General features: G+C 47.1%; 5 protein-coding genes across 6 annotated transcripts; 4 read left to right on the forward strand and 1 right to left on the reverse strand.

The window, feature by feature from the left end:
- The first annotated feature begins 6,810 nt into the window (after positions 1 to 6,810).
- LOC128731157 (molybdopterin synthase sulfur carrier subunit) lies at positions 6,811 to 13,036 on the forward strand. 2 transcript variants are annotated; one of them, XM_053824254.1, is made up of 2 exons: positions 6,811 to 6,824; positions 12,775 to 13,036. In XM_053824254.1, exons 1-2 carry the CDS (start codon positions 6,811 to 6,813, stop codon positions 13,034 to 13,036), a joined length of 276 nt encoding a protein of 91 aa, XP_053680229.1. The 2 variants fall into 2 exon arrangements, with proteins under 2 accessions (XP_053680229.1, XP_053680230.1); XM_053824255.1 differs by lacking the exon at positions 6,811 to 6,824 and having other exon boundaries at positions 12,693 to 13,036.
- Positions 13,037 to 13,053: 17 nt separating this feature from the next.
- On the forward strand, positions 13,054 to 13,869 carry LOC128731155 (molybdopterin synthase catalytic subunit). Its single transcript, XM_053824253.1, has one exon. The coding sequence runs from the start codon at positions 13,054 to 13,056 to the stop codon at positions 13,519 to 13,521; it is 468 nt and encodes a 155-aa protein (XP_053680228.1). The 3' UTR covers positions 13,522 to 13,869.
- A 448-nt stretch (positions 13,870 to 14,317) lies between these two features.
- LOC128722222 (uncharacterized) lies at positions 14,318 to 18,057 on the forward strand. Its single transcript, XM_053816080.1, has 3 exons — positions 14,318 to 14,615; positions 15,121 to 15,577; positions 15,696 to 18,057. The coding sequence occupies exons 1-3, from the start codon at positions 14,318 to 14,320 to the stop codon at positions 18,055 to 18,057; spliced, it is 3,117 nt and encodes a 1,038-aa protein (XP_053672055.1).
- Positions 18,058 to 19,594: 1,537 nt separating this feature from the next.
- Positions 19,595 to 22,315, reverse strand: LOC128720275 (leucine-zipper-like transcriptional regulator 1 homolog). The gene is made up of 5 exons (XM_053813936.1): positions 21,746 to 22,315; positions 21,509 to 21,672; positions 20,968 to 21,444; positions 20,749 to 20,906; positions 19,595 to 20,659 (listed from the first exon to the last, which is right to left on the reverse strand). Exons 1-5 carry the CDS (start codon positions 22,313 to 22,315, stop codon positions 19,719 to 19,721), a joined length of 2,310 nt encoding a protein of 769 aa, XP_053669911.1. The 3' UTR covers positions 19,595 to 19,718.
- A 610-nt stretch (positions 22,316 to 22,925) lies between these two features.
- On the forward strand, positions 22,926 to 23,511 carry LOC128722032 (uncharacterized). The gene is made up of 2 exons (XM_053815843.1): positions 22,926 to 22,961; positions 23,059 to 23,511. The coding sequence occupies exons 1-2, from the start codon at positions 22,926 to 22,928 to the stop codon at positions 23,509 to 23,511; spliced, it is 489 nt and encodes a 162-aa protein (XP_053671818.1).
- The last annotated feature ends 818 nt before the right edge of the window (positions 23,512 to 24,329 follow it).

Here is a 24,329-nt window from a genome sequence, read left to right on the forward strand (position 1 = left end):
CAATAAAAGACGGACGAGTGTAATGCTCCACAGGCAATACAATAATCGATGTGCTGCTTTTACGGCTAGTTGAAAATTTGAGCTGTTGTAAATACAAAGAAGTAAGCGCAACATCAAGCAACATAAATAAGTGACGTAATTTTCTCTAAATATTATAGTAGAAATGTTTTAACTGAGCCACTTGATTTATTCGAGGAAGCGATACATCATTAATCACAGCACAAACAATGCATATATTATTCATAAGGTAAAACATGGACTATTAGTCATACAACTATTATTATCCAGTAAATTTGCTAAGTACAGTTGCCTTCGTGCTACACGATGGTACTTATGTTATGTTAATCTTAATATTATGTTATTTTATGTTACGTTAAAACTTATGTTATGTTTGCGACTGCCATGGACTGCTAATTTGAAATCCTATCTAGGATTTCGTCACATAGAATATCGTCCAAACTGAACGTAAGATGGTTTTTGTACATCAATTTCCTCGTAAACTGAGTCCTCATTTTAAATATTTAAGACGTCAAAGCTTTTTTTTATGATTGTAGTGCTGCAACACATTTCACGCCAGGAGCATGAGGGCTTCCACCACACACCCTCGAAACGCCTCCCACACGAGAGCGCGGACAAAATAAATTCTTGCTATAATAATGCATTATACATGTTTCACATGTTTATTTTTAGCCCGAACGCTCTCAATCGCTCGTAGCGTTTTATAATTTCCGCTCCAAAACGCCCAACATCGCCCGTCAGTAACCCAACCACCGTCGACTTCTTCATCATCACGGCGCGGCCATCAACGGGCGCATCAAGGCAAGCTGTCAAACATAATGGAGCTTCCTGATCGAAAACCTGGATAGACATAAATCCGCAACGAAAGCACTGCCGCCGACAAGGAAACGACGGGGCCTTCTTGCCCAACCTCACTCTCGAAAGGGGGCCCAAGCTCATCCAGTCCTTTGATTTTACCGTTTCCTGTTCCGCTCGCGTTTTCGGCTGGCAGAGCCACCCAGAAGGCACCAACGTCCCCCCAATGGCGCCCTGCTAATTCAATTGTGCACCAGAAGACGAAACTCAGCCCATCGAAAACCCGTCCATCAGACGCGAACGGAACGAACTGTCGAGTGCAGCCCTCCGGGTGCACCGTTGTAATGCAATTTAGCTTCCGAGCTTGATCGACGGTGCCCGATTTGCTGCGCCAGATGCGACCACAAGGACGAGCAGGCACACCACGGAACTCTGCCTCCCACCGGCTTCGAAAGGTTCCGGTACTTTACCTGGGAAAAGCGCCTCCCTGACGTGTTAAAATGTGCTCCATCAAAGCATCGTGTAACAAGGTCGCCACGACGGTGCGCATATCGCCTTTCGATTTCACGGCATCACGGGCATCACTTATCTTGCATAAATCGGTTTTTGGCGAGGGTTTCCAAAACCCTCCCCCCCGGTTGAACGCGTGGAAATTGCCCCGTCGCTCGAATTTATCATATTATCGATTTCCCACTCCGGTCCGATTACCGATGGTTGTTGGAGCGCACCCCCACTTGTGGGATAGCAGCCCGAGGAACCGTGGAAAACCCAATCGTAGACCAAAACGTGCAATCAAAGTGACAATTGACTGGGCGCATTTTCCATTTCGCACATGCCACACCACGACGACGCATGATGAGCATTTCCATGCTGTAGTAACGCCTTGCATTACATATGCGCCACAGACACACAGGCCCCAGAGTGTGTGTTCGTGCCGATCAAAAGGAGCTCGATTGAAAGCCTGACACTGATTGGTATCGTTCAGATGCGGTAGAAAATAGCACCGCAACCGTTGCAGCAATGCAAGCCTGGAAAATGGGTGAAAAGTAGCAGCAAGTCGATTGTCACTGGCGTGAAAATGATGGGATCCCTGTGCCAGCATAGCAGCTGGCAGTTTATACCCCACCTAGCAAGGTGCTTATTATGTCCGCTTCGTGTGCAGTTGCATACGTGTTGATGCACATGCCCAAAGACAGGAAAACATGCTCTATTCTCTGGGGTGTTTTGTGTCCAAATAAAAAAAATAGAAAACAACCCTGCATGAATGCGGATTTCCCATCTTTGATTCCGCAGGCGAAACTAAACCCCACACGGTCGTGTAATCGATTTTGTGACGTTACAATTTGTTCCAACCCGCTCCAACTTTGCGGCATAATGTGGCCAAGCTTGCTCGTTATGCTCCGATGCCTGACGTGCGTGCATTTTCACCGCTAAACTGCACGTTTTTCACTCGTTTCGCGCGCGCGCGTTTACGAACACCGCTTGTGATTACTTAATTATTTGTTCACCTCACCTAGACGTGGGTAGGCATGGGTATTGGGTTTGGGGCCGCTTTCTATCGGTTCCAAACCCACCCAATAGGAGCCACCGGTTCACATAACGTTCACGCAACGTGCAGGATTGTTGATTTTTTATTTTTGCTTTATTTTTTCACACGCATACGATAACGCATCATAAAGTGACCCCCTAGTGAGGGTTTTAGCGAGCTATTTATGTCATTCCACTGACCCGTCGAGGGGTGAATTTTTGGTTTTTTGTTCCACGAAAACACTTAAAACACCGTGTGCCCAAAAGTGGAAACTACCGAAAAAAAAGCATCAATCCCAGAAAAGACCAGACAAAAAAAACCACCCGTTCGAAAGTGGGAGAAAACCGGACACGATGGTCACGGTCTAAAGGGTGGTGGGCCACGCGTGTGTTGTCATACTCGCAAATGCACGAATATAAGGCTTTGAGCGTGGCCCGCAAACTTGTTGAAAATCATTTATTACACTCAACCGCGAAAGGCGCAAACGACCGAGCGAACGAACAGGTGAGCATATTTATGGTGCATTTTGTTCGCTCATTGACGATTGTCGATTGTGAGTTGATAAACAGCGAAAGGGTTTTTTTCTGTGTGTGTAAATTAATGTGCGGCAAAATGGTGTTGCAGGGTTGTAAAAAGGATGAACAAATAATGAACGTTGTAACGTTGTAATGCGTCGGTTGAAACGCTCCAAAGACCGAAAAAGATGCTCGGCTCGATAATGCCACTGTATGAAAGCACATCCCATCTCATGTATAATTGTTTTAAAAATTCAATTATTTCAACCCAAAATATGTTGTGGTTTGAACACCGAATCACTTGTCAACGTCGTAACGAGACTGAGCTTTATTTGCTTTATTTTCTCAATACTGATTCAATTTCCTCCTCAAATTCCACGACACATTATACCCCAATTTAAACCCGTAATAAGCTCGCTCGATTACTGCCATCAGATCAGTCCGCTAAATGCCTGTTTCCGACAATTAGCGATTCAAAACGTGAGCACGATCGGTGATAATTGATCGGCGGCGGTAACGAAAACCCGGATACCGTGGGGGGCCAATCATTCACTTCCACTTCCATTATGCAAAGATTCGTCGTCATCGCTGTTCCACTTTCAAAAGGCTACACAGCATCTCGGCGAAACCCCGCAGCTAATCGTTACATCTCCGCTGGTGTTGCCATCTGCTCATTTGCAATAATTTGCTATACAAACGGTCCAATCGGTGCTTTTTTTTTCTCGATCATCTGCCTTCGCCCCACTCAGTCAATATTTACCCAGCGCACGGTGGAAGTGGCGAAAGATGAGCCACGTCTCGCCAAACCAGCACTGGGCAGGATTGGTTGCCGTTTTTATTTGTGCAATCTACGAGCGAACGCGTCGAAAACGCGTTCGCGAAAAAACCAAAGTTCGAAACCAAAACCGCCTTAGTGCGTGGCCCTGGAAAAGGGGGCCAAAACGACCTAGACATTGGATCCAGTGGGAACGCGCCCGAAACGCCGATTGTGGTTGTCTTATGAGCCGTGCCGTAATTGCGGCAATCGTAAATGATCGCAATCGCGGCGCATTGGAACGATGATGCCGCCAGTGAAGCAATGCCGAAAAATCGAGAGAGAAAAAAAAAAGAATACATCGCAAAAGTAGTACGATATTAAATGCGCCAGTGGAGAGCGCCGGAAGGATGAAACAACGCTGGCAACACACAGACACGGGAATTGCTGAATTTGAGGGCAAAGCATTAGCTTTACAATGAAAAGGAACCACGGTGCAAGGGTGCAATTTGCGAGAGAAGAAGAAAACAAACATAAGTAAATTGAACAAAAAAAAGGGGAAGATTGTTCCAAAAGCAGCTGGGAAATAAAATGTTAACAAGATGAAACGATTGTTTCATGCGAAAATAAACCCAAGCAAAAAACAAAAAGACACAACAATGAGAGCAAACAAATGCATGGCATTCACTTTATTAGTAACCAGTAAGAAAAGAGAGCAAAAGAGCGCACCGGTTTGATTGAATTTTTTTACAACGTGAGGGCTTATCGAAAGTGATTAACGAAGCCAGGGGAAACCTCAGCAGACTTTAGCAACCCGGTGCGAGCAACACAATTGTGCGTGCTTTTTCGCACGCAACTAAACGAACTAACACCCCGTCGAGGGTAAGTGAAAAGTAATCAACTCAACAACGAGCACGCGCTGGGGGACATGTGGTGTTTTTTTGTTGTTGGTTTTGTTTTTGCCGCAATGTTTCGTCTCCAATGTTTATCAAACAATTGTGGACCGCAGTCTAGGAGCTCAGACAGTTTGCAGAAGCTTATTGCGCTCGCTGCTCGTTGAGTGGATTATCGCTTGGCGTAGCGTTCGTTTCCCTCGCATTCAGCATGGCGATTGACATGGAACCCATCCAACGAGGAAATGAGTAGTGCAAGCCCTCCAGACAAACACACACACACAGCATCACATCACACAGCCAGCACCATCTCGGACGTGCGATCAAAAATTGCAGCTAAATCAGGACCAAAAGGACGCGACGAAGCCGTGGGATTTACGGTATCGATTACGCTATTACGGTTGGTGTTTGGATTCGCACACTCACACCCACACACACACACACACTACACCCCAGGGGGTGGGGCGACGCCAAGATGGGCGTTTGACATGCAACCCCCACCCCCCATCGACACCCATTATCCAGCGTGTTGTCTCTCCGCGTGGCCCTCTTTTCCCGAGAGGTGACATCGGTTGTAGATAATTGTTTTCGGCCAGCAGGCGGATTTCAGATTATCGGATTATGCAGGCCACCCAAGCCACACACACACACACACACACCTGCAGCGAGGAACTGCGGCATGCTCGTTTGGAATGCAAATGGGTCATGAGAGGAGCCAGGTTTCGAGGACACCCTTTAAGGCCGCTAAAAATATGGCTCGAGCGGTACACACGGCTAAAAACACATTCCCCACTTGGCGTGCCACAGATAAAAAGGATTCCTCGCGAGGATGGCATAATAACTGTGGCGGTTTTTATTGTCGTGCCCCACACGGAGCGTAAAATACGAACGCAGTGGGGGTTGTAGGTGGAAAGAGATGCCGCCCTATATATGTAGGGAATTTCGCCTCATAAACCCCGCAACAACTCGTGTTTGCTTAACGCCGCTAATCGTTTTCTTCCGTGTTGGCACGTTTGCTGCGAAATACTAAGCAAACGATCGCTCAAGATCGCACCGATGCGACCAGCAAATGATAGCTGGGAACAATAGTGGTAATGTATGCGGCGAAAAACCATCACCCCCAACAACAACAGCACCGAGCGAAGAAAAGGCAGCGCTCGTTTTCGGATGACCCATTTGGGGGTGGAATAAATTTGCGAATAATATTTTTCAGCATAACCATTATCGTGTCCGCACACTCGTGCAGAGTTCAGATCCTCAAAATAGTTGTGGGGGTTTTTCCTGTCTATAAAACAACAACCGATAACAATTCCTCTATAGTGGAAAAGTATAGGCACGGCAAAGGTTTTGCATTTCCACTGGGCGTCCCCTTCGGAGAACGGAAACAAGACGAAACGAAAGCAAAATGTAAAACACACACAAAACAAATTAACTTAAAATTATAGAAAACCTTCGTGAGGGGGGAAAACTAAACCCACAAACACATCACTGGCCCTTCGCTAAATGCAAGCGAAAAACTTTACCCATCCGCGGGGTGGCTCCTGTCGTAGAAGAAGAAAATGAAGAAGCAAAAACAATTCCGTCTTGACTTTAACCCCTTTTTTCGGAAACCTTCGGAAGGGAATTCTCAACCGTGGAGGTCGCTACATCCTACTTCCTTAGGGCGATGCCGGGTGCAAGGAATTAGTCATCGGTTAAGCGGGTTATCGGTGCTTTCGAGCCTCGAAGCCCGGTGCCCTCGAAGCGGCTTCCATGCATAGCCTCACCGTCGGTTCTGGAGCATAATTGACAAAATTAATCATGGGTGTGCTCGCTCGCTCTATCTCGTTCTCGATCACCAGGCAGCAATGGTTGAAGCAAGAATACACCTCCCCCGTGTGCCTACGTCACTCGTTTGTTTGCCACTAAAACTCACCGTCGTTTAGCTTCCGTATAACGTGGGCCGCTTATCTTGGTCCTTCCTTCCTTGGCCTACTTCCATTGCTCAAACGTACCCGGGCACTCGAAAGTTTGCTCCCCCACCGGGAGGTCTTTTGTTGGTCATTACAGTCAGCGAATGGCTGGGAAGGATGGCATATATTTCGTTAGCGTAGGTCGCACGATCGGCAGCACACACACTGCTCCGCTCTAACGCCCAAAAAACGATCAAGCAGGGCTTTTTCGGGAAGCGGGCTTTTTTTCGGCGCTAAAGCCATCGGGATATTTGCATACGTGTGACATGGTCGAGGTCATCCAGGACATGCATCGGGAACATGGTCACGTGAAATCACGAGGAAGTGACAAACCGACGCAAAACGCACACAAGGAATGAGTCCTCCTGAGTCCTGGAAGGGCCAATGTAGGCGCCATAAAAATGTGCCATAAAGAAAACAAAAAAATACGAACGTTTGATATATGAAGTGCCATTTCGTAGGCTCAGCTACGCACACGGCTCAACCAACTCGCAGCACGGAAAACTGGGTGTACGATGCCGCAGCACAACAAAAATAAAAATAAATGGGAATTTTCAAGATCCTCTGCTTCACACAAAAAAAAACCCTCCCCGGTTTGGTGGAGTTCACCCAAAGACGCCCTGCCTGTCGTAGTTACACTCGCTTGGGTTTTTTTTTATCATCCTAATGGCGGATTGACGTGCGCGGCCATGCAAATGGATCGTCGGCGGTTCCATTTCGAGCCAGTGTGTTTGGCCTCATTTGGCTGAATGGAGCGGGGTAACAAAAAAAAACAAAAGGTGGGAAAAAGCACCCCCTACTAAAACACGGCGCGATCGATTGATTGGGAAGTGGAAGCGCCACAAGATGGAAATGTCGTTATCGGTGGGATTTTCCCGGTTGTTTTCCGTCCCAAGGGAGGTTCGCCTTTTTTTCTTCTGGGTTTTGTTTGGTCCGAATTTTTGGTAGCCATTCAATCGATAACTGGCAGTAATGGCCCCGTCCTTACGGGCCACGTCCGGGTGTCAATCTTTAAGTCAATCGCCTTTTGTGTGCTTACGCGCCAACGCTCCAACACCCGGGGGCTTGGATAACGAGCGAGACGGATAGCAGGATACCCGACGGCGCATTTCCATCTACGATACGATCTAGGGTTGTCGTGCGGTTCCCCACGCCCTTTTGGGTGAGTCACACTACTGTACTGCCACACCCCGGGTGGCTCGAAGGACCTCCCCGGGGCTCAACGACACAACGGGCACAAGGTCACATTGTGGTGCATCTTTGTTTGTTTCATTGCCTCACCGTCTTGTTTTCTTCGTAGCGCGAATTCTGCTCGTTAGTCGCTCAAGACAAGTGCAATAGCTGGTGGGCTCGATCGCCCCCTACCTATAGGGTGCAAAACAAAGGGACAAAGCACCACGCACCTGCAACGCCACGAACCACCAACCCTTATTAGCTCTTATCGGGATTTCCCTGCCATTTTCCAACCCAACAACCGAGAGGGGACGCTCGCTCAAGGGTAAGCAGCACGCAGAGAACGTTGCGTTGCAGTTTTCATGAGTATCGATTTTCACCGCAAACACGACTTCCTGCTGCAAATTAGCGGCCCACAGGATCAACCCTTCTCGCGTGGTCCGCTGTTCATCCCTTCGTACCCTCGGGGGAACAACTTGTCACAGAAAATTGACATTACCGAGCAAACGGGGGCCCGGGAGAACGACCGGACGCTCGAAAGGGAAGTGTTATGAGCCAATCACACTGACACGATGATCCCCATCTAGAGGTCACCGGCGAACCGGAAGGTTAGCTATTGCGTTCGTTAGTGACGACGAATAGAGCAAACAAACCGAAAGCACGAGAGTTCGTCCTGACCGCATTTATTTTTTATTCGTTCCTTCGTTTCCAAACAACGTTGAAGTTCTTGCAAGGAGCGACCGTTCGGTTGGGTTGGGATTAAAAATGTCACCAACAAAAACATCACACCCGAAACCGAGACACCCGCGGTTCTAGCGTCCTTTTCCACGCGAAGAAAACTCCAACCCGCGGGGTGGTTTCTGAGAAAAAGCCACCACCTTCACCGAATGACATCATAATCTAGCTGACGTAGGCATGGTTGAGTGCGCTCGTGGACGGACCAGCACCGGCATCCGGATCCGCTGTCACCGAGGGAAAGTTTTAGACTTGAGACGCCATCTACGTCCGGTGTGGCAGGGCACCGACCTGACACCGGCGACTGCACGCGATATTCGCACAACATTGTGCTCTGGTTTTGCCATCTCTCTCTCTCTGGCGCTTTTCTCTCGCTGTCTTTTTACTATCCCACTGTCCGGAGGCAAAATTTTATAATTAATATTACGGCGTGGCTGCAGCGCGCGCGTGCCATTACGACTATAATGGGTTTATTGGCGTTCACGATATGATTTTCCCGGCCACCGTGGGGCGGAAGCGGTTCAGCAGTTGCTGGGTTTAATTATTTTTGCGTGTAGATGCCACCGAAAGGGTCCATCAAATCATTAAGGGCGGCTCCATTGTGGCGGTGAAGCTCCCTTATTCTGCAAATTCCGTCCCACCAAAACCTGTTGAAAAGTGACTATAAACCATCAATCAAAGGTGGTGCTGTTTGTGCGATTGATTGGTCCAAATTATTAGTTGCGTTCGGTATTGCCAAACCGTGTCCGGAACTTCCCGTTTTTGTATGAGGTGCCAGAATTCTCACCAAAGGACCCACGGAAAAAAGGCTATCCAAAGCGTGATGATAATTGACGGTAATTACGGCAAGCAGCATTGTGCTTCGTAAAGGGGATTTTTTTACTAAAAAAAAACGTCGGCTTCCAACCTCAGCCGAAGAGGTCTATTGCAGGTGTATTTGAGGTATTATTTTGCTGTCTCGAAATCTTTTTCGTAATTGAAAAATTATTCTACTTGTCAAAATTAACCACCACGCACTTTGATCGGGAAATTACTTTCTAAATGGACGAACGATCAATTTGTATTAACGATGTTTATATCAACGTCAACGAGTTTCGTCGAAGTTGATTTCATTCATAGTTTGTTTTTTTTTAACTGAGTAATAAATGGCGTTTGTGACAGGTGTTTAGCTAGCTATTCTTGGGGATTATACTATCATTTATGATCTATTATCAAATTTATCTTGTATATTTTTTCAAATTCTTCAAAAATTTAATGCAGTATAAGGTGCATTTCTACAAAGTTAGCTAATTTAAATAGTACGATGTGATAGAAATTAAAAGCATCTAAGTCTAAATTTTTCATAAATTTACACTCGCAAAAAATATAAATTGAAATAAATAAAGCTGCACGAAAAGTGTCTAAATTGCGTGCCACTAACAACCAATTACATTGATGTTTTTCACAAGGCATATCCCTACAGCCACAACATGTGACAACACGCGGCACAACCATAATTGCTTATCTTCCAACGCTTCAGATACTCTCCATGAGATTCGAATACGTTAACGGCCAGAGTGCTAAAAAAGGAGGGCCAGTCGTAAAATTTTAAATTCAAACCCAATGCAAACCGGGAGCAATCCAAGCTCGATCAGCATCGATTGTGTGATTTTTTTTTTTTCGTGATGTTATTTTCCAATCGTTTGTGCGTCGCACCCGACAACCTTGGCGGCACGATCGGCTAGCAACGAATCCCACCCCAAAAGGCCACCCCAGACACAATCGATCATGACGGGTTCGGTAATCCGCAAACAGATGAACCGGGCGATGATGTTCCAACGCCCTAGTGCTGCTGGCATACCAGATTTCGGTACGCAAGGCCATTTTTATGCGAGCATGTGTGTTACACTTCGCAACCGAAAATCAACCTCCATGGCTTGCTGCCTTTGGTTGCGTGCGTTTGAGAACGCCTGAGGTGTGCAATTTCGTGGACGCATCCAAATGCAGAACGCGTGCGTGCTGTTTTTTTTAGTTACTGCGTTCAAGGCCCCCGTGAAAGGTTGGCTGTTGTTTGCCAAATCGTATTTACTGTGCATATGAAACATAATAGTTTAGTTGAAAGTGGTTTGCGTTCAGAGTTCAGTGGTGATGTTCAGAGACAGCACTTAGAAGTGACTGGCACTTCAAAGTGATATTTTAGTGGAAAAGCTAACGGTTTTCTAACTCCTTTACTAAAAGCCCTTGGAGAAAGGTTATAAATATGCACACTTACTTGGCGGAACTCCAATCGACCGCTAGGGGAGTCTCCCAGATTCAGCTTGGTTTGCGAAATTTCCAAGTGCACAGGAAAACTCGGTTTTCCACTGGAGTTCGCTCTACTAAACACCGCACGGGTACTGAAACCGACAGATACCACTCACTGTTTGCACACACTTTCACACGGCTAAGAAGCAATGATAATAAAGGATAATACAGAAGATTGGAACACCGGATGGCTGGCGGAAATTTGGAAGAAAATCGTAACAGTCCGAACAAGAGACAGTGCCCGGGATATTGATGAGAGAAATGAAGGAAATGGTGTTACTTCCTGGATTCCTACGTTTCCTGCTGTCTTTCTTTTTTTTTTGCCTGCACCAACACGCACACGCGTACAGCCGAGAGGCTGCAGTCGTACCAAGGTTCACTGCAGATTTTCCGACCCGAAATTTTCACTCGTTTGCTCTCTCGGTCACGGCCGACCGTTTTTTGTTTTTTTTTTTTGCGGAAAAAAGCCCAAAACAAGATCTGCTACTGGAAAGACCAAAATACAACAAAACGAATTTCGAACCCCGGTCGAAAAGTGTTTCTAAAAACGGCTGAATGCGTGTGAGTGTGTATGTTATTTATGTTTTAATCTGTTTCGTTGCTAAGGATCGAAATGGCAAGGCTTGCTAGCTCGGAATTTTCCTCCGAATACAAAACCAAACCCAGGACAGTCTCATGAGCGAAAAAACCGGACGTCACCTTGCACTGTGCAATGTTGCCGGAAAGGACCACCGTGAAAGGATGCACATGAATATAGATGCCATCTTATGCGGTGTCTAATTTTCACAAGGGTCTAGGAGCTCGTATCTTCATCTCAGACCAGTCTGGTCTAAATTCCGAACCTTCTCTCCAGCAATGGCGCATGGATGGCAGGATATGTGCTCCTGCCTCGGGGTGCAGGTGTATGGTTGGACAAACACAAACTCACTACGGCAATGACCGTGTCCCTGGTCCGAACTAGAAAGGACGAAGCGATTCCGTCTTTCTCCTCGCCGGCCCGTTTTTGGCCTGATGGAACGATTTTTCCAGTGTATCTGTTTCCTTTCGCATATGAACGCGACCAAGTAACAATGGCCGTTTTTTCGCAGGCTCAACTAATTTGCCTCGACACGAACCGTGCGCGGCACTCGACACGCATCGATTCAGGCCTGTCTTGCGAAAGGATCCATTCACCGAAAGCAAGCAAATAAGGAACAAAAAACAGCAGTAACATAAATAAACGGTGAACGCACGGTTTTCCCAGGAGCGGTAGTACTGGCGTTCACTTGCTTGACACAAATCACAAATCAGACAAATTGAACAGGGAAAAAAATTTGGGGGGGAAACTAACAAACTAACCGGAACCAGCCGCCCTCCCCGATGGCAGACGGACGAACAATCGGCGTGACACACCGCACTACGTGAACCGCATCGATCAGATGTTTACCGCGAACTGTGTGCGTTTGTGGACTATTGTTCCGCAGTCAGGTCCGCACGATGAGGTCGCCGGTAGCCTGTTGGCTAGCAGGGGTGGTGCGGATCGGAGAGAGGAGTTTGTCATGTTAGGCAGCATGTAAACAAAAGCATGGTACACAGTAGTGGCAAGGTTGGACCATACGAAAATGACAATCCGTGTGCGGCGTGAATCGTGCATAAAACCGCAAATTGCAAGCATAATTTATTGATCAGCGCTACAAACAAAACTATCAAGGCATTAAATACATTTGTTTTGTTTACCTTGCGTGCTAATTTCATCGATAAAACCTCATTTTCGATCAAACTTAAACGTCAATTCCCATTTTTACGGAATTGTCAAATTGCATGTTCTTTTTTGAATTGTTTTACATTTAAAAACTGTTTGAATTAATATTTGGTGAATTTCAATCATCTTCAATAAAATAACTAAAGATTTTTCAATTTTTATAGAGGGCTTTATATTAAGCTATTCCATACTAATAACTAGTAAATGTTATATTATATAGATAGAAAGATAGCATTCAACCCTGAACGATTGTCATTCAGTTCGATCTTTGGCAAAGTGTGTTCGTCGCGCGGAATCCGCATAGATAGTTTCGATTAGAAAGCTTGCAGAAATGTAATTATTTGTAAGCTAGTAAGCATACCATCGTCGAACTAATATGAGCTCCAGTTCCGTGCGAGTAAAACTGTTATTTTTCGCGAAATCACGCGAACTTGCTGGGCTCACGTGTACGGATGATTTTGTAGTGCCGCACGCCGAAATCAGGTGTTCTGATCTACTCGATCTAATTTGCAATCGGTTCAACCTGTCCATCATTCGTAATAATGTCATACTAGCCCACAACGAACAGTACTGCGACGATCTGAGTGAAACTATACGGATACGCAACGGGGACGAGCTGGCAGTGATTCCACCGATTTCCGGAGGCTAGACGGCAAGGCAGTGATCATGAACAATCTAAAGTTAACTTTCGATAAGCTAGATGTAGGTGCGCTAAACGACCTGGTGGCGCATGAGAGCTGCGGTGCGATATCTCTATTCGTCGGGACGACACGAGATAATTTCGAAGGCAAAACCGTAGTCCTGCTGGAGTATGAGGCGTACGAAGCGATGGCGATCAAGACGATGAATTTATTATGTGAGGAGGTTCGCGCACGATGGCCCGATGTTGTCAACATCGCCATACATCATCGACTCGGTACGGTTCCTGTGAAAGAAGCCTCCGTTGTGATAGCGATAAGCTCTCCGCATCGAAAATCAAGTCTCGATGCAGTGCACTTTACCATCGATGAACTGAAGAAATCAGTTCCCGTATGGAAAAAGGAACTGTACGGCGAAGGAGAGGGCAGCTCAGAGTGGAAGGAAAACAGCGAATGCACTTGGTCGCAAAAGTACAAGGACAACCATATGCTATAGCGAATGAAAGGGGTTTCGCAAATCGAACAAAAACAACGCATGCCATTGCTCTCGTCCATGATCATATGCAATCATAGATAGCTGTGGTAGAAAAGGTCACAAGAACATAAACCAGTAAGGGTTGTAAAATAAAACTGTGCTTCCAACGTTGCGTGACATAAGATGTATGCTTCTAGATAATGGTCATTTAGAAATAGCTGAGTCATGGTAGAGGCGCTCGTTAACTTCCTCTTCAAATCACGGTGAGCGTATATTATCTTTTCATTGATCAATGAGTTGTCGATTGTAATTTCAATGAGGCTGCCACTACAAGTGTAGTAAGAAGAGCTATCTGTTTCAAAAACACCCGTTTACAACCACGTTGCAAATATTGCAGCAAATAATGCGTTAACGATGTAGGACCAGGGCAATCTATTTTCAAAACAAATATTACAACATTTTATAGAATATATTCCAAATGTTCAACCTTTTTCATAAATGACTGGCTTCCGAAATAATCCTGTTACTATTCCAGATGATCCACTGTTCTGGTGTAGTAGATAAAAAATTGTAAATATTGTAAAAAATCGTTGAACTTCGTACAATTCGGCCTACATTATGAAAGCGTTTTGTGTAGATGTTTCTAAAGGGAGCAGCTGTCATTACTGTCAAACCGATTGTTTGTTGGCCAAAAAGATGGTGGTTGCAATCGATTCGGCTGCATCGTTGTTTGTTCTGTTTTCTATTTTTGTGTACGCAAGAAAGTTTTTCTAAGCGTGTGACAAACCATTCGGAGTGAGTGCATACAAAACCACACATGTCGATCGGAGTGAACTTACGAGTGACGGGCCACACGTCCATCGGGGGGCGCAAGTACCAGGAGGACTACTTTTCCGTCGCCTATCAGCAAACGGAGAATGATCAAAATCTGGAGTATGCATACTTTGGAATTTACGATGGGCACGGTGGAGCGGAAGCATCGCTGTACGCTAAGGAACATCTGATGAATGCGATAGTGAACCAGAAGCTGTTCTGGTCGGACAACGACGACGAAGTGCTAAAATCGATACGTGAAGGCTACATCCAGACACATTATTCGATGTGGCGCGAGCAAGGTAAACAACGTAGTAGGCAAGATTCCCCCCGCCACAATCTCCAGCCAATGGAGCGTTTTCTTTTTCGTGTGGTTTTTTTTACTCTCACTGAGTGTTAGTGCCCTTTCTCTGAGTGTTTCATCATCGCCATTGCGCTGTCAGCGATAACATTCTGCATATTGCATTATGCAGGGATTGTATTATGATGGCGCCAAAATATGTCAAAGTGCTATCTTTCATGTATTTCCTTGAATTTGATGTTGTTTCATTTTCCCACTCATTTGGTCGTTCAGGTTGACGTAAGCCCTATGCTCACGTACACTGGCAGGGCGCTTAACACGCAGACGTAGCATGTGTGCGTGCGAAGTACATAAAGAAAAGAAGTTTGCTAATGTCAATCAATTGGACACTTCAGATGGTTATTATTATTTTTATTTTGCGTGTTTCCTTGCGCGGGAAACTGGCTCTAATGCACAAATTGATGTTTACAAATCATGTTGTCAACTTTCGCACTTCTCAATATCAGACAAATGGCCCAAAACATCGTCCGGACTGCCGAGCACAGCGGGGACAACCGCCAGCATTGCGTTCATCAGGCGGGGGAAAATTTACATCGGTCACGTAGGCGATTCTGGCATTGTGTTGGGGTACCAGAACGATAAGGAATCGGCACACGATGGTCGCTGGGCGGCAATGCCCCTCACCGAGGACCATAAACCGGAAAGTTACGCGGAAAAGATGCGTATTATGCGTAGTGGCGGCAAAGTGGTCACAAAATCCGGAGTGCCTCGCGTGGTCTGGAACCGGCCACGCATTGGGCACAAGGGTCCGGTACGAAGGAGCACCCCTATCGATGAGATCCCGTTTCTGGCCGTCGCACGCAGCTTGGGGGACTTGTGGAGTTACAATTCTGCTATGGATGAATTCGTTGTCAGCCCCGAGCCGGATGTATCCGTAATTGCGATAGATCCGAAGAAGTATCGGTAGGTGAACACCTAATCTAAATTTATCCCAACAAAGATAGATTGCTTCTTCAATCGTAGTGTTAGCGGCTATCAAAAATAACTCATAACATCGGGTTTTTCTTCACTATTCATTCAGGTGCCTCATATTCGGAACCGACGGCTTGTGGAACGTTATGTCACCGAAAAACGCTGTGGAAATAGTACGTAACGCTGAAATGGAAAATATCCGCATAGCCCTCGAGGGTGGACGAGAATGGAAAAATCCTAGCAAACTGTTGGTCAATGAAGCACTCGAGCGATGGAGCCGTAGCAACATGAAGGCAGACAACACATCCGTCGTTATCATCATGCTCGATCCACCCGGTCCACCAAAGCGGGACGTGTTAAAATCGGTCAAGAATACGTTTCAACATGCTGCTAGCGATCACGGAACTGCGAGAACTGGTACGACGGAAAACAACATAGTCGATTTGTTCGATTGTATCACGCGAGGTGAAGCGCTACCGGTGGCACAGGAAGTGGCCTCGCGCCGGGAAACGCATGAGCTGGTTAGCTTACAGTACGATACTCAGCCCCTTCATCTCGATCATCATCCGATGCAGCAGCAACAACATAACTACCACAGCATGCTTCATCACACCCCGGAAGATTATACGGAAGCGCAGCAGCACGATCGTGACCGTCATCTTGTGCATCAGCACCATACCGAGCTGCAGCACACGGATCTCTATGGTCAAGCGGTTGCCTCTACCTCGTACCATCAGGAGCTTTCCTATACGGACAGCTTTGCCGAATCGTACAATTCGTTGCTGGATCGTAGTTTTGAAAATACTGACCACTCTTACACCACGCTGTTCCATCCCACCGGTGAGCACGGACCTGATGCTACCGAAGATAGCTCGGAATCTTACCAGACCAGCGCCAGCATGGTGGAGGGAATTCGACGCGAGGATGAAGATGAAACTATGTTCGATTACCTGACCGACGAGGAAACGGTTACCGACCAAACAAAGGATTCCACTTATTCTCTGACAAATTTACAAACCAAATCGGAGCGGTTGCGGGCAGAGATGCTGGAGTCGTGCAGCTCCCCGGACGCGTACTACCATCAACACCATCGGGCTGACGACGGTGGCTATCATGCAGGAAACTTGGCCATCATCGAGCATTTCCATAACTATCATCATTCGCCGCACGGGAATTACAGCGAACCAAGTGGAGCGAGCCAGTCCGATGAAACGATGGGAGCTGAAGAAACATCCATCGGAGGAGCTATGCGCAGCTTGACCCAACACAACTACCACCAGCAGCAGTACCACATCGAAATGAATGAACAGCAGTACCACCAACCGCACAACGGAGCTCACTTACAATCGCACAGTTTTCACCATCCAAACGCCTATCAGATGGAACGCTACGATTACAGGCATACAGCGAACAACAACGGGACCGTCGTACCTTGCGAGGCCACGTGTAGCAAGTACTCATCGAAGGGCAAATCCCATCAGTTGTACGGTTTCGCGAGCGAACTACAAAACCACGTTAGCATGGATGGCAATACGGAGGCGGAAGCGGACATAGATGATGAGTGTGAGCCGCCGGATGATCAGCAGCAGCCACAGCAGCATATCATTTCCATCAATGGGCATCGCATCCAGATAAACGAAATATCCTCGTCGTACGTTAGCGCGTCCCGTGCATCGTCGGTTTTGCTCGCCCGCTCGGACAGCGGGTGCACAGGCAGTGGAGCTGGCAGCGGAGATGAGGAGAATAATGCGTCATCAACGAGCTCGCACCGGGGCGCAACCACCGGCGTGAAGCAGGTGGTCGTACCCGTACTGGTGAAACCACGCTCGAAGAAAGCTGGCGGTTCTACACGCGTGTTAACTATTTTCTACGAAACACGGAGCAGCCGTCGTAAACCAAACCGAAACCGCAGCAGTACGTCCAACCTTCCCGAGGGTGGCAGTAGCAGTGCGATGTTGAAGACCGCTTCTCTCAGCAGGATAGCGAAACGCAGGAAAACAACGACGACAGCTGTCGTTCGAGCGACGGTCCCAAGCAAGGAATCGGTGGGCGAACGCACGGTTACGATAGAGCGAAGGATTCTGCGCTCCAACGGCGTGGTGAACGCCGCCGCCAAGCAAATGTCGATCGGAACTGGTGGTGCGCGTGTGGTAAACCGTACCCTGGCACATTCGCTTGACCAACAACGGTTGCTGTTGAACGATTGTGGCGTTAGTACCACCACGCCTAGTCGTAATGTTACGCTGAGCAAACTAGGAGTCGGAACGAAAATCGATCCATCGATCGGGGATCGATCCAGCATGGCGATGAGGGGCGGCTGCAATACCAGGCGGGCGAGGCTAGAGGAGCAACATTCGGCTAATTTGCGGAAACCCATCACACGTCAAACGGAACTGGAACTGGTGGAACCGTCGAAAGGTGGTCACTTACGAACGAAGTATCTGCGGCGCGCACAATGGCAAAAGGCGTAAGGGGAGTATCCCCATCCGGTTCCCGGTGGAACTAGATCCGGTGGTAGCGGAAGAAGAAAGGGCTGTGAGCAATCATATTTCATTCGTATTACTTCTCATTCACAACCCCGCTGCAATTTTGTTTTCTGCATTATTTATCTGCAAGCTGCAACTGTAAACTTTTCGCTCAAAATGAAATCGTGTTGCTTGGTGTTGGTATTTCCAAGGTTTCATTTTTTCCTCGCCTACATTGGCTTTGGTTCTCTGGCACTGGTGAAGCTACGCATCGCATTCAGAGGCGTATTTATCACAAATCTTCTTAATCAAAAGCGCATTTCAATCATCTACCTATTCATCGTTGTATAACGGTTCTCTCAGTGTAAAGACACGCTAGTAGCATAATTTATACCCAAATGCAATTTAGTTTTGTAAGTCATGGTGAAACATAATTATGTTTGTTGATTATTTTTCGTTCGTTTAGCTAGATATCCTACATACGTTCGCCAAGTAAGGTGTTTATCGAGCAGAACGGAGCTACACCCGTTGTGTGGCGTAAATTTAGCGTAAATTGATCCTTTTTTTTAAATTTTGCGAGCCCCGTAGGCTTGAAAAGTACAACAAAGCAGGAAGAGATAAATCTCAAATGATGTCAACGAGTTCAAAATGGATTACCTTTTAAGAGGCTTTTTGCAAATGTTACGTATGTGCAACACACCTAGGCCAAAGTATAGACGAGGTTTATTATGTTCAAAAAGTGCCTCTGGACTGTGGTGACGATTGTTCAGTGGCGGCAAGCATGACTGACACTTCGGCCGATAGTTGGAGTAGTTACGCCTCCCCCACGCTACACGTTCACAGTCGTTATTTATCACTCGATTTCTCATTTCTGTGTGCACGTTTGCATGCTTTTCGTGTACATTTGTTTTTAAACTCAACTATAGACCTTGTTTGCGGTTGTGTTTTTTTTTTTTCAATTTGAGTGCGTGAATATTACTAAACCCCGTAACCGTAATCGTTTTCTAATGGATATACTTGTACGATACTGCGATTATTACCCTGCAATAAGGTAGCGAAAATCTTTGAATACACAGCATTAGAAATTTTAGCAATTTTAGACGTCCTCACATCATTAGCCACAGTGATCGGTAAAGGCGGCAAAAGAAGTTTATAGATTTAGATAATGATAATTCTTTCCCACGTATCAAGAAAGGGAGCAAACCAGATTGCCGTAAACGTGTTTGTGCAACCATATTTTACGAAAATGTTTTTCTGTTTCTATTTTTCATAAGAAAATAAATATTTTGAACGAAACTTTTTTCCTACTGGTGCCTAGAGGAATAATATCCGAAACATCAGAGCCTGTGCTAACTAACGTATCATTAGGCGTAGCGTTGTTTAAAGCAATTGAACGTTGAAAATAAACCCCTGTAAGCTACGACAGGGCTATAAAGCTGTGTTCCCTGAAAGGCCCGATGTGGAAAAGCCTATGTTACGATCGTGTACAAAAGAGCAAAACAGAGAGATCGGACTCATTCTATCAGAATAATTAAAACTTGTTTATTATGTTTCACAGTTGTAACATAGATGTGCGCAACAATTGAGTAAATTCGTTAGACGACCGTAGAACCAACTGATGGCAAAATACTGTAAAGCGAGGCCCGAAGATGCAGCGGGCCAGCTGCTCAAATATCATTGTATTGACTGATGAACGCATCGTGGATGCGCTGCTTGTTCTCCACCTTCATGTCGGCGATGGCCATAATCACGTCGAGTAACAGCTCCCGCGAGAGGTCCTGCATCTTGGGCAGCTTCGCCACCTGGCTGAAGTTATGCACCACCATCTTGAGCGCGTAGTTCTTTATATCCAGCACGTTCATCTTGTCAGACGCCTCGAGTATCTGCAGCACGTTGTCGTACGTGATGTTGTTCTCTAGATTGTGCTTGCAAAACGCCTGCAGCCGGTTGTTGGCGAACCCGTAGAAACAGGGCGCCTGGAAGAGATAGAGCGAGTCCTCCGGGGGCATCTTGGTGTCACCGTAGTAGATGTACCGGAGCAGGGAATCGAACGCTTCAAGCGAGGGTGAAATGTCCCCAATCTGAATGTTGACCGTATTGTCGGCGGGCATGAACGAACGGAACATGGCCTGGAAGTAGGTGCAGCGAGCCGCCAGTATGGATTTGTGTGACGGGATGATCTTCTCCTCGAGCACGAGATTGATGTCGCAAAACTCCTTGCCACCCGACTTTAGAAACACCGCCATGTCGCTCTCGAGCGTGGTGCCAATCGTTTTGTCGTACTTCATGTCTGTCGTTTGCTTGCTCGGGTTGAGCCGTTTGCGTATAATCTCCACGATCAGCGGTTTCTCTAAGGCGGCAAACTCGGCCGACATGACTATGTTGTAGAAATGGTCCTCTTTTACGATGAACCCGAGACAGTAGTCCTTGATGAGTGTCAGGCCCATCCGGTCCGCGTTGTATAGCGCATCCAAGACGTTCGATTTTGAGATCTTAAACTCCAGATACTGCACGCACAGCTGCTCCAAACGGGGAATGTTGAACTGCACCGCCAGCTGATACACGTCCATCATGATGAGGACGAGCTTGTGGCTAAACGGATCCTTGACTGAAATATATTACGTCGAAACAGCACCTGTTTTATTACAAAAAAAAACAAAAACAAAGATCCAGCTAGCTTTCCTCATGTCCACTTACAAACGATTCGGTCGGTGTAAATGTAATTCAGCACTATTTCAAACGCTTCCGGTTGAGCGTCCGGCAGTTGAACCTCCAGTATCGGTTGTTCTGCTAGCCGGACATCAGTGGTTCCGAAAAGTTTCTCGAAATGCAAGTTCCTAGCATCACGAGCAGACCTAAGTACGAAGCAAAGGATTAATTTTCCTCAGTCACTGCCAACGATGTTCGTCAACATACAAAATTTTCGAACGTAGAAACTGCGAGCGAGCAACGATCATTGCGATGTGGGCCGATATCTTCACCTCCTCCGTTCCGACGATGAACTGGACGTCGCAGAACTGACGATTCTGCAAAAACTTTCCGAAATCGTCGTGCAACGTACATTTCGGGTAGCTCGAGAACTGAAACCGATACGTGTCACCGCTGCGGATGTTGTTATCGATCGTACCGCCAAAGATGTACATCGCGTCGCCAATGACGGCGGCCGCGTGAAACAGTCGACCGCTGGGAATCTGCGACTCGGGTGCAGGCGTGACGGTGGACCATATCTGGCTGTCCAGATCGTAACAGTGCAGATCGTTCGGGAGTGTCGAATCTGCCGCCCCACCAAACACGTACAGGAACCGGTCGTGATGAACCATGGTGTGGCCGTACCGCCGTGCAGGAGGTGGTGGGGCACCTCGAAGGATGTGTTCCGTCGATATTCGTCGCCAGCTGAAAAAAGAACAGTGGGATCAATTAACAACCGCAACCGCAACTCGATGCCACGTGTACGTACGTTTTATCCTTGAAGTTGAACTGGAACAGCGTGTTGGTGATTTGGAGGCCGCTTTGTCCGGAAAACACGTACATACAGCCGCGGGCTACGGCCACTGGAAAATTACAGCACGTTGGTGGCCGATCGCCCTTCTGTTCCACTTCTTCCCATTGATGGGTTTCACCCTAAAAGAGACCGCGGGCCGTATTATTTCTGTGAGCAATTTTTACCGTTTTTTGTTTTCTCGTTCCAACCCACCGTCAACCGGATTGTCCACATATCGTTCAAGCGGGCATTACCATCGTACCCGGCGTAAATCCACAGCTTCCCATCGTATACGGCGGCCCCGTGCGCGCTTCGTGCCACCGGCGTGCGCCCAATGAATTTCCACTCTGTCCACTGGCCATTCTGGATGTTGTACTCGAACAGGTCGTTCTTGTTCGTGAGATTCGAGTTGGAGTGTATGTCACCGGTGTAGCCCCCAAAGACAAACATCGACGTTCCGTGCACGACCGCCGAATGGTGGTACCGTGGTGCGGGTGGAATCCCGGTGGCAAACGCACGGCCCCACGATTTGTCCTTCACGCCAAACCGTATGAGATCGTTCAGCATGTTCTTGCCATTGTCCCCACCGAACACGTAGATGGCCTCCTTGTACGCCACGACCGTGTGCTTGGAACGGCGCGCCCCGACAAACTCATCGCAATCGCTCTCACGTTTCCACTTGTTGGCCGTGTTGGAGATGGGCACGTTGGTCGAAATTTGCGTACTGGAGGTGGTGCTGGTGCTGCCGATCGAAGCAGACGACACAAACCGACCAGTGGACATGGTGGAGGCGATCGCGCGGTGCCGTTGCTTGTTGTCTTTACTGGTCGAGCTGGTTTTCCAGTTGCCGTTCCGATGCACCCTCAAAACAGCAGCTTCCCAGCTGTGTTTGTTGTTGCCCTTTGTTCTGGGTTTGTTGTTCGATCGCTCGCTTCACAACAAATCGATATTTTCATTTCGTTTCGCAATTGTGTGGGTTGGCGGTTGGTTTACAAGCGATCATTCAGAGACTGTGCCCGAAAGATGGGAAAACTTTGACTGAAAAAAGTAAAAACCACCAATGAAGCACGATGCTGATGTTTAATGCGGTCATTTAAAAATATTTGCGCATAATGCAACGTGCTGGTAGAGGATAATTTGCCATAAATTGAATGTTTTTCTCATGTAAACAAAGCGCTCCTGGCGGATGGCAACACTGCCACATAATCTCCGTTTAATTCAAAGCTTGATAGATCCTGTCAGTGCCGTGGGGTGTGTGATAACAAAAAGGACTCATCAAACACTTTTTGGTAATTTTACAATGTTAGGTGACCCGCATTCAGAAAGTTAAAGTTTTGTGCGACAAAGTTTACCCTTTCAGCTACCGGTTAAGGACGTTATTGATGCGGAAAAAATGATCACAAACGCGTTGTGTGATCTGGAAAAATGTGTAAGCGCTCCCGGGAGATGCGAGTGCATGCAGTTCGTTTTTCACTGCGCGATTCGGTTGACGCCTTTCTTTTGTTTTTCTTCCGGTTGGCTTGTAGGTGGACACGGCCGGGCTCCAACTCGACACGCTCGCTCTGAAGCTGACGGACGTGGAACGCAACTTGGACGAAAACGAGCTAGAGTCGCTGGAAAATGAATCCGTCATGGAGCTGCTAGAGTCGGTGACGGAGGTCAAGAATGAGTACCAGAACCTGCGCAAGGATTTGCAAGAAGTGCAGCAGCTACAGAAGGAGATGACGAGCTCGTTACGATATCAGCTGCGAAACATGACCCAAACGTTCCGTGGACTGAAGAAAAAAATCGAATCTAACTCCATACCCGTGCACCTCGTGCCACCCCCAAACGGAGCGTCCTCCAGGGGCGGTACCAACGAGCCCCGGGAATCGCATCCGCATGCACAACCGCACATGCTACCGCAGCCAGACCTGACTGTTCACGACCACGGTCCGAGGCGTGCCACCGGCGTGCTGAAGAGTGTCAGTAAGAACTGAGTAAACCGTTCACGTGCATCGTTTGGTAAAATTCGAAGCACAATCCTTGCTGGCCTCGACCAGCTCACATGTATTGCCCGCAAGCTGCTGCCAGGCATTACTCATTACGTTTCCATACGCTGAATCAAAACACCACACATCCTAGCTCGCAATCGCCTTCGATATCGTATTTTGCTTCCCCTTCTGGAATGCCTTCGATGGCCGGGAATCGCGGCAACTGCCTATCAGAACGGTACCGAACTGCCAAGGGTGAAGCGAGGCCACCTTCATCTGTTTGTGTGTGTGTGTGTTTTGTGCGTGTTTGTTTCATATCATTCTTGCATTCGGTTCGTTTGTCCCACTATGTTCGCAAATCCGCATACCGAATGTGGCTTTACATACCGGCTGCAGCATCATTTCGCCATCATCATCCAGTTGCTGTTCTTCATCACTCATCACTCGCAAGCCGAAAGCTACCGGCAGGCGCTTGGAAACAAATTGGAAACTCGAATCCAACCATTAACGAGCTCCGTTCTTACATACCATCGCCCCCCGAAATCGTTCAGCCATAGAGAAACCCCGTGAAAGCATGATTCTAGCTTCCCGTTTTAGCCCTTACAAAAAAACAAACATATGCTTGTGTTTACTTAGTATAGAAAAACGTGCAAACTAAAAAGCCTTCTAATCGAGGTGCAGTGGGGGTTAAAACAAGTTGATGTTCTTAATGGCCGATTTGTATCCGGTTAAAACTAGTCGCAAAAGCGGAGACCGATGGCAGGATTTGACAGTAATTGATCAAATGTTATTGATGTAGGCACATTTTGCAATTTTTCTAATGA

The sequence above is a fragment of the Anopheles nili genome, chromosome 2 (genome assembly GCF_943737925.1).
Source record: "Anopheles nili chromosome 2, idAnoNiliSN_F5_01, whole genome shotgun sequence".
NCBI lineage: Eukaryota > Metazoa > Arthropoda > Insecta > Diptera > Culicidae > Anopheles > Anopheles nili.